The following is a 9,770-nucleotide window of genomic DNA, read 5'->3' on the forward strand; positions in this document are numbered from 1 at the left end:
TTCTCTTCAATGAGAATAAAGGATTAGAGTGATCTATTTCACAGAATCAAACTTTAATAAAAAACAAACTACGCTTGAAATTATTTTCTTAATCTAAGACTAGTAAATATTGAAAATTCCAAACTTTACAAATGTATTTTAATGAAAATGTATTAATGACTCATAAGCAAATAATGATGTTCACTAAATACTCTCTTTCTTTCACACACACACACACACACACACACACACAACACAACACAACACAAGCCTCTTATGAATAGTAGTAGCTGACTGGCTATGGAAAATGATAAAGTTTCCACAATTTTTAATTTTATAATTTTTAGTAATCAAAAATAGTATTCAAATAGTTATAGTTTAAAAACAAGCTTGGGATAGAACTAACATCAAGCCCATCAAAACTATGGATTAGAGCTGACAGTAACATTTTAATATTCTTTCATCAACAGTAACAAATGTACCACACCAATGCTAGGGCTCAATAAAAGGGGGAGATAAGAGGTATGAAATGGTTAGGTTTTCTTTTTAGTAAAGAAAATGTTCTAAAATTGATTGTGCATAATTATGTGATGATTCTATGAGCCACTGATTATATACTTCGGATAGATTGCATGGAGTATGGATATATCCCAATAAAACTGCAAAATAAAACAAACAAAAAAACACTTTAGACTGCCAAACCCTAGTAGCAGATGCCTCCCACAGACCATTTTCAGCCCATAATCCCATTCAGGTAAACACATACCCTAAGACTTCCAAGTACAGGTAAGTAAGTCAACAATGATAAGGCCCAGGGGCAATGAGCACTGCCTATAAAAAGAATAGCACCCTGCCATAGAAATTCCAGCAAGGGGCCCTTCCTCCCATCCTCACACCAAAAACTCTTAGAACTGAAGCAAATCAGTTAATCAGGTAAACAAGTTTGGACAGGCCTGTCCTTGCCCTAAGCAATGTCAAAATTGCATTTCTGGTGGATGGACAAGAGCTAAATTTCTAAGTGCTAGCTTGCCATGAGATGGCGGGTAATTATTAACTTTTCATTTGATGATGAAGAATTTGCATTTTTACCCTAAGATTACCTTTGATATGCATTTCAGAAAAATTCATTGCTCTAATCAAAAAAAAAAAAAAAAGGAGGGGGAGTGGGTAGGAAGGAGAAGGAGAGGGGAATAAAGAATTGAAAAACCAACATTGCAACACAGCGTGATTCCATTTCTTATCATCACACCCGTGGTAACCCGTTTAAGCAGAGTCTTCTTAGCTTGTGTTTAAACACTTTCTATCTGCTCTTGCGCAGGTCAATCACTTTGGACTCTAAAATATTGGCCGTATTATATATTGATTGTATTGCCATTTAAAGGGCAATAAAATTGTGAGTGTGCATGTATGTGTGACTGAAGATAAAATGTTATCTCTGCCTGCAGTGGGCACTTACCTTCAGGGAAAGCATGGGGCTGCACCACCTGGAGAAAGCCATGCACCATCTGAAAGAGAGCTCCAATGGGGCCTGCTTTTTGGGAGCCTTTGGTCTCATAGTTCACTGCAGGCAACTCAAAATTCAAAACCTCAGGCGTCTCCGAGGGTGAAGGCGTCCCTTTTGAAATGGTAGTCCCACACAGCCCCAGTAGCAGCAGGAAGTGGAGCATGGGAGCCATAGCTAGCAAAAGCCCAAAACCATGAGGTAGAATCGGGTAGCCCCAGCCTTAGAGGTTCTGGAGGCCTTCGGTCAGCCTAGGAAGGGTGTTCCTGGGCAGCAGAGACGTGGTGGTGGCTGGAGCTGTCGAACCCTCAGTTTTCTGGCTGGGCTGGCATGCGGCGAAGGGTGCTTCCAGAAGAGTGTTCTCCAAGGGGCTCAGTCACTCAAGGAACCATCCCTAGCAGAGAGAGAAATGGCAGCTGAGTCACTAATGCAGGCAACCTGCCTCCACCAGGAGCTTCCCCAGGGGGGAGGCTGCAAAGCTTTAGAGCAAGCGCCTTGGCCTAATCCCATGCGGCCTGCTCTATAGCCACGGGGGAGGGGCTGGGATGAAAGCCAGGACTCAGACAAGGTCCTTCCGGGGGCCAGATCTAAACACAGACACTTTATGGCTTTGAGAAACACCAGGTAGTGTAGAGAAGGTGTGAGTCTTAGAAGCAAACACTGGTTGAGCACTTACTGTATTACAGATACTGTTTTGCATGTTAAGGCATTATCCCATTTTACAGATGAGAAAACTGAGGCAGAGAGGATTTCAGGGACTCTGTCTCTTTAGAGATAGACCTTACTCTACCTTATAGTCTTCTTATTCGCTCACTGGTTCTTATTTCCAACACACCCCTCTCTACCTCACCCACAAGCCAAACTCGAAGGGCATGGCTGCACTAGAATCTGCTAGAATCTGTCCTCCTAATAAGCTCACCAGGCAATCCTGATGGAAATCCTCATCCCACCGCACCACCTTCACAGCGAGGGGTCCTGGAAGATGAGGGCAGGGCAGAGGGAGACTCCTGCCCACACCTTGGCAATAAGTGCCTGCCAAATACAAAAATAGAGAAACTAAACTGATTTCCTTGTGCCATTTCATGAGGTTAGGTGAATCCAAACAGAACCTAGAAGCAGGAACTGGGGAGCACTACTCTTTTTTCCTCTCTCTCTCTGGTCTGGTGTTCAGAAACACTCGGGGTTTATTTGGCACGTTAGTGTAACTGCGTCCCAGGTGTTCCTGAAACACACATTGTGAGACAGGGGAGACAGAGCAATCAACAAAGTGACACACCATACACATTTCACAAGGGGCCTGAAGGACTCGCTACCTATATTCTACTGAGACAAAGCGAGCTCCAGGCAGGAGGTGGGTTGCATGAGCTGCTTGAAGAAGATCTGAATTCTAAGGAATCGGTCACCCTCAATATTGCCGCATCTTCTTCTTTCCTTTCCTTTCCCCTCCAGTTAGTTCTGCACAGAGCTCCCAACAGGATGGGTGGACCTTAAACTCTCCCTTTGTCAAATCACAAGCTGCCTGGATCCATGAACACCAAGCCTCAATCTGGGTCCTCTAATTAATCACCCACAGTATACACATGGCCCCTGTAACTGTCTTCAAAAGATTCAGTCTCCCTGCCAGCCTATGGCCACTGCAAACAACCTGTCCTTGTGCCGTGAAAGGCTCTCCGTTTTTGCTGGTTCTAATGAGAAAGCACTATTGCGCACATTCAAACACAGGTGTTGTTCCAGTTTGCTAATGCTGCCATTTTGCAAAACACCTGAAATGGATTGGCTTTTACAAAGGGGGTTTATTTGGTTACAAATTCACAGTCTGAAGGCCATGAAATGTCTTCCTATACCCTCACTGAAGGAAGGCCAATGGCATCTGGAAAACCTGTTAGCTGGGAAAGCACGTGGCTGACGTCTGCTGATCCTGGGTTGTGTTCCAGCTCCTCTCTCAGTTTCTGTGCGTTCAGATTGCTGTTCTTGGGATGTGTTGTCCTCTCTTAGCTTCTCCGGAGCAAACTCTGGGCTAGCATAAGTCTGCTTTCAATGGCCAGCTCCACAACGTCTCTCAGTTGCTCTCCAAAATGTCACTCACAGATGCTCTGAGTTCCTTCTGTCTGTGAACTCTTCTATAGGACTCCAGTGATTTAATGAGACCCACCCATTCAAGTAACACCTCCATGGAAATATTCCAATAAGAGGTCTTGCCCACAGTTGACTGAGTCACATCTCCATGGAAATACTCAATAAGTTCCAACCTAATCAACACTAATATGTGTGCCCCCCACAAGACTGCATCAAAGAATGTGGCGTTTTGGGAGACATAATACATCTACACTAGCACAGGTGTATTCTGTTTAGTCTTCAAATTGTTTCCAGGAGAATAAATGACAAAAAGGAAACCAAGGAAGTTATAGCTCTGCAAGCCCCCTCTTTAGAAACTGCCAAGGCTGCAAAGGCTAGGATGATTTCAAAGGAAAGGGGGTGTTTGGCTACTCCAGTGGGATGGGGCTGCTCTCTCCCAAGCAGGCAGGCAGGGGCCCACACATACATCACACATACCACACATGTACCCACCACACACACAAAATACACACACCACACACATACCACGTACACACACAACACACTGCTCTCACCACACACATGTTCACAAGCTCTCACCTCACATCACACACACTCCTATACACACACCAGGCCTATCCACACAAACATACACACCACCTTCACTTCACAACACACCACACACACAGCATACATATACACACACCACAAACTCCACACACATACCAGACACATACACCCCTACACACACATTCACACCATCCTCACCTCATCCCACTCACACCAAAAGACACACCACACATATACACACACCATACACCAGCCTCACCATACATTATCATACTTTCACCTTACTTCACACACACACTACACACATATGCACACCATACACACACTCTCACTTCACATCATATGCTCACACACCACCCTCACCTCTTATTACACTCAAAACACACATCACACTCACACACCAAACTCACCATACATGCTCACACACTCACTTCACATCACATTCACACACACACACCCTTACCCACACACCACACACACACTCACCTCACATTACACACATACCCCCACATCTGCACACACTCACACACCCCACGCTCACACCTTATCTTGTTTTTTTGCTGAAGGAGGAGCTAAGCCTCGAGCAGGCAGCAGGGAGAATCAGAGGCTGGGCTGCTGAGGAGGCCGACTTCCCGTCATGCCACCAGGTCTCAGCCAGCCATGGAGAGACCCGGCGGAGGCCCGTAGGAGCGCTATGAATAAACAGGCTCTCCAACTCCCTGGGCACCAAAGCAGGGGAAGGGAAATCCCAAATGAAATGAAGCGCCACTGCTCACTGCTGCGACTGAGCTAGATGCAGCCCGAAGTCGCAGCTCTAGACGTATTTACATCTTGCTCTGAAGTGCAGGTCCCTCTTACAATTTGCAGAGTAAATTTTAAGCAAATACAAAACTCTCACTATTGACAAAACACCAGGCAATTGAAAAATATCAAATCAGAAAGGAGGAAGTCTTCCTCTCAAAATTTCCATTGGCCGTGCCAAAAGAGAAGGCCCAGGCACTCAGCTCTCAGACCCCACCGGGCAGTGGGGGCACGGCCAGGGGAGGGAAGCTCTGGGTGGCCCAACATCAGCATCAGCATAAAATGAGGCATCTATTTAAAATGCCCTCAACAGTCCTAGTCTCTGGGGAAGAGGCCCATTAACCTGCATTTTTAACAAACTCTCCTGGTGACTGATTCTTAAGACAACCGAAGTTTGAGAGTTGGCACTGCTCCCAGAGTATCTGCCTGGCCGATTCACCCCACTCTCCAAGGACACCTCAGGTTTCCCAAACACAACTACCGGGCATCAGACGGAAAGCAACAGTTCCTCAAACACCCTTCTCACACGGCACTGAGCAGAGCTGTCCCGGAAGCTCGGCAGAGCCCCTGACTTAGGCATCCCTGCACCCCCAGAGTCCGGCTCAGGGCCTGGCACACAGTAGGCACTCAATAAACGCGTGCTGAAATAAAATGGAGGGGAGGGGAGGATAAGATGAAGGGTTGTGGTTACCTATTTCAAAACTATACCAAGCATTTGTTTCTCATTGACAATCTTAGAGCCTCTGGAAGGGAGGCTCGGTGTTGGAAGCCTCTGTAGCTATTTCCTCCACCACAGGGAGCAGATATGTCCTGCAGGGATTCACCCATCGTACAAGAGCTTGTCTAAAAGTGTGTGTGTGCAGGGGGGGTGTCCTTCTGCTGGGACCCTCAGCTCTGTAGGACTTTGAAAATTGCTCCCCCAGAGGCTATCAAAAAGGCACCAGACTAAGTAATAGGGCAGTTTCTCCATTCTTCCGGTTTACGGGGCAGAGAAAACCATTTTTCTGGTTTCCACACCAAATGTGCTGAATTCAAACTTGGGAAAGGGGCCCAAGAACATGAATTAAAAAAAAAAAAAAATACCTCACATGATTCTGGGCCTTGAGTCCAGAGAACGGCACTTTCATAGACTCTGGCTTAAAAGCAAACATGATGACTGAGCAGCTTCATTTCTTCTCTTTTTCTTTGGATGGAATGTCTCAAAATCTTTATTTTAAGAGGATCTCTGTAGTTGATGTTAGTCATATAGGTGGCTTTTTTCTGGAGGTGGGGGGAGCATGGGGGTGAGGTGGGCTCCCCCACTTCTGGGCCAGCCTTTGAGAGTCCTGTGGGAGGCAGCTCTGCCTCTCATTGTGACGCGGCTGAGGTGCCCAAGCGGTGCACTCCCAGGGGCAGGTGACCCAAGCCCGGGCAATCAGAGGCTTCCCCTGAGCCTGGAGATGGAATGACAGGCAGCAGCTTCTAGCTCATTCTAGCAATGGTGGTGGGCCACGCCAGGCGTCCTGTCGCCTCCTGGGTCCCGAGCCTCGGGTTCCTGAGCCTGGCTAGCCAGCCTTGCTGCCACTTCCCTAAACCACCCAAGAAGTCCCTTTTCTGCTAAAAAATAGCCTGAAGTCAGTTTCTATCATTTGTAACAAAGTGTCATGACCCTTACAAATATCACTAGGAAGCTCTTGGCGGGCAAAACCGATCCGCAGAGTACCCACAAAAAAATACTTGGCTTAAAGTTTCATTATTTTCAACCTGTTCTTTGATGCACTTGTTTACTTCAATGCTATAAAACAGAAATAGTCCAGCATGGAGATCATAAGGAAGTTCTATAAAAAAAGAAATTTAAGAGACGCATAAAACAAAATAAAAACACAGGGCACTGCTATAGAGATGACAACCAAAGCTTCTGAGACCCAGTAGGAATCCTGGTCCCAGTTGCTTACAGTCTCCAAGCTTTCATGTGTGAAACAAGGATTTCATAAAGGTTTGTGAGATTAGAGATCTAAAGACACAGCACCTAGCACCCAGCTGGCAGTCAATAAAGAGTCAGTGCAGCTACTGCTAGCACCAGTACTAAACTGAACCATGACCCCAGGCTCATCCTGACAGTTGGAGGAGACTGAAAGAGAAAACACACAAAAGAGTGAGAAAAGACAAATAGGTAACTTCATGCAAGTTGAATTACATGAAACTGCCAACAGTCATTTGTCTTTCATCCACAAAAACAGTTAACTTCATGTGGTTCAAGTTAACATATTGCCAAGGTGGTTCGAATCCCCAGTGTGTGTAAATAGGAGATGAGGGGTGGATCCAAGAACCCCAGTGATGTACCTGCTTATCTTAACAAAACAGCCGCCCACGAGGAACCCTGAAAAGGTTTTCTAGAGCCTTCTTGAGCGGGTCAGGAGAAAGGTCAGCAGCCGCCTGCGAGCTCCGGGGGCAACCTGTTGCCACGGAGAGCTTGGGGGCGCCGGCTTCCCTGAGCCTTTCTCTCCCACCCATGGCCAAACCGGGTCCCCTCCTTCCCTCGCTCCGTCCTCGGCAGGAGCCATTCCGGGGCTGCGGGACACAAAAGAACGGGCGGCGGGGCAGGGGCGGGAAGCCAGGCGACTCCAGAAACCCGCCGCCGCCGCGGGGCTGAGGTTGCCGGAGGAACTTGGCTGCCCCGAGCGCGTCGGCGCTGGTTCCCGGCGCGGCCCCCACTGGGCACGGATGGGAAGTTTCCAGCCCTGCTAGAAAGGGGTCCCGAGCTATGCTTCCCGGGCCGGACTCCCGGGCCACTCCCTCGGCGCGGGCTTTCGCGTAAACGGATCCCGGACCCCCGACTCCAGGGCAGCCGCGGAGCTCTTTCTCCCTCCACGCTCCCTTTGTTGTCTCGGCCGGCGCGGATTGGCGGGTGCAACTCTGAGCACCCCTGTTCTTGAGCCGGCGATCACCGGAGGTCCCCGCGCCGTGCACACCGAGGAGGCCGGAGGGGCTTGCAAGCCAGAAGGGTGAGCTCTCCCGTGGACGAGGGGAGGTGGCCTCCCTTTGCAGCGCCATGGCGAGACGCCGCGACTCCCACCCCGGCTCGGTCTCACCCCCTCGCTGTGGCCTGTGGCACCGCGTCCTCCATCTGGCAAACCAGAGGACGCTTGGCCCGTTTCCGCACCTACACCGGGAGGCTCAGTGTCCTCCCGTGCCATCCTGCAACCCCCCCGAGCCATCCCCAGTGCTCCCCCCTCCTCACCGCAGAACTGTTCCCAAGTCCCTAGGGGGCCTCCCCCTCGGACCGCGGTCTCCCCGAACGCGAGGCCGGGGAGTCCGCCTGCTCATGCTCTGGCACCTGGAGAGCCGTAGCTGCCGGCTCCCCTTGGGCGGGACGGAAAGGAGTCCCAAGCCGCGCGGCGCGGACCACCAGGCAGCCGGGAAAGTTTGCGCGCACCCGCGCCCTCCCGGAATCTCAGGCCGGCGGGCCGCCGGGACCACCTCGCAGCCCCTCCGGCTCCCCGGCCGCGCTCAGGGCTCGCACCACCTGCCGCGGAGCCAGGGAAGAAACGCGGAGGGTCGGAGGAGAGGGGCGCCGAGTGAACCGCGCCACTCCCTGCCCCCAGCTTTCGGGAAGTGGGTACGCTAAGCCCCGCGCCCGGGGTGCAGATGCCTCCCCTGCTCCCGGCGAAGACGCGGCCACTCACCGCGCACCCGGCTGCCGCCGCGGCTCCCCTGCGCCCGGCTCTCGCTCCGGCCCGCGCAGCCGCCGCCCCCTCCCCTCCCCTCGCAGCCCAGCTCGGCCGGCCCCGGCTCATGAATGATTTATGAGCCGGCTTCGGGGACCACCGGGCGGGCTTCCGGAGGGCCCGCCCAGCTGCTGGGCGCGCCGGCCGGGGCGGGGTACAGGCGGCCCGAGCGGCTGGACCCCCCGGACGCGGCGCGCCAGGGGAGGGTAGGCGGGGGAGCGAGCTAGGGCTCGGGGAGCGAGCTAGGGCTCGGGGTGCCGGCGGGGACCTGTTGCCGCCTCCCCTGCTCCGCGCCGGGTCCTGGGGCGGGAGCGGGCGGGGTGGGAATGTTTCCTTAAACACACTCACCCGCGGCGGGAGAGCGGAGCGCGCAGCCAGGTGCCGGGTATTTTAAAGCTCGGTATTTTAAAGATCTCTGGTTCCAGCCGCTAAGCCTGGGGCTCTGGACGCACTCCCGATCCGACCCGCAGGACGGCTTAGCCACCGCGTCCCGGGTCACCCACCGAGACCTGGACTGCATCCATTTCCTGCGGCGGGAGCCCTGCCCAGCCCCGGACGTCCTTCTGGCAACACCCACGCCCCCTCCACCCAGTCTGCGCCCTCTATTTGAAAAGCCGCTACCCTCCTCAAAACTCCTCTCTCTTGTTCCAACTAAACCCGGACTCCTTTGACTCCTCCCGGCCACTTTAGACGCTCGTAAGGCACGTTTGTATTTTATTAGTTTACCGAAACACAGCGAAACAAAACTAAATAAAAACCAAATAAATTGTTTCCTTAGTATGTACCAAGCACAGTGCTAGGGGCTGGAGCTATAAAAAACGGCATGAAGCAGTCCTTGCCCCCAAATATTGGTATCCATGATAGCAAGAAATAGTCTGCCTCTTAATTACGCATTTCTTTTTGGCCTTTCCGCGGCTGTGAGTTGCTGCACATTTCCAGCTGAGTCGTGGAAAACTTCTGCCAGAAGGAATCACTCCCTTTTCCAACCTCCCGCTCCAGTTTCCACCTCATGCCTCACCTGCCACTTTCTAATATTGAAAATATTGTCCAGTAGGAGAAATAAGACTGATTTTTTTTTAAAAAAAAAAGGCTCCTGCAGGAAGCTTTCTTGGTTCTTAATAAATGTTTGCGATGTAGATGGATGGATGGATGGATGG

At 50.9% G+C, this 9,770-nt stretch overlaps 1 protein-coding gene across 4 annotated transcripts in view; it reads right to left on the reverse strand.

Moving 5' to 3' along the window:
• The window catches only part of PROM1 (prominin 1), a 149,718-nt gene extending 140,628 nt beyond the window's left edge, over positions 1-9,090 (reverse strand). For 2 of the 4 annotated variants that reach the window (XM_037829437.1, XM_037829433.1), the window contains exons 1-2: positions 2,400-2,512; positions 1,436-1,874 (exon numbers count right to left, since the gene is read on the reverse strand). In XM_037829437.1, the coding sequence (XP_037685365.1) occupies positions 1,436-1,655 (220 nt within the window). In that variant the 5' untranslated portion in view covers positions 1,656-1,874; positions 2,400-2,512. Of the gene's footprint in view, positions 1-1,435; positions 1,875-2,399; positions 2,513-8,571; positions 8,615-8,961 lie in introns of those variants that run through there. The other 2 variants (XM_037829434.1, XM_037829435.1) reach the window with 2 other exon arrangements.
• Positions 9,091-9,770: the final 680 nt, after the last annotated feature.

The sequence above is a fragment of the Choloepus didactylus genome, chromosome 3 (assembly GCF_015220235.1).
Source record: "Choloepus didactylus isolate mChoDid1 chromosome 3, mChoDid1.pri, whole genome shotgun sequence".
NCBI lineage: Eukaryota > Metazoa > Chordata > Mammalia > Pilosa > Megalonychidae > Choloepus > Choloepus didactylus.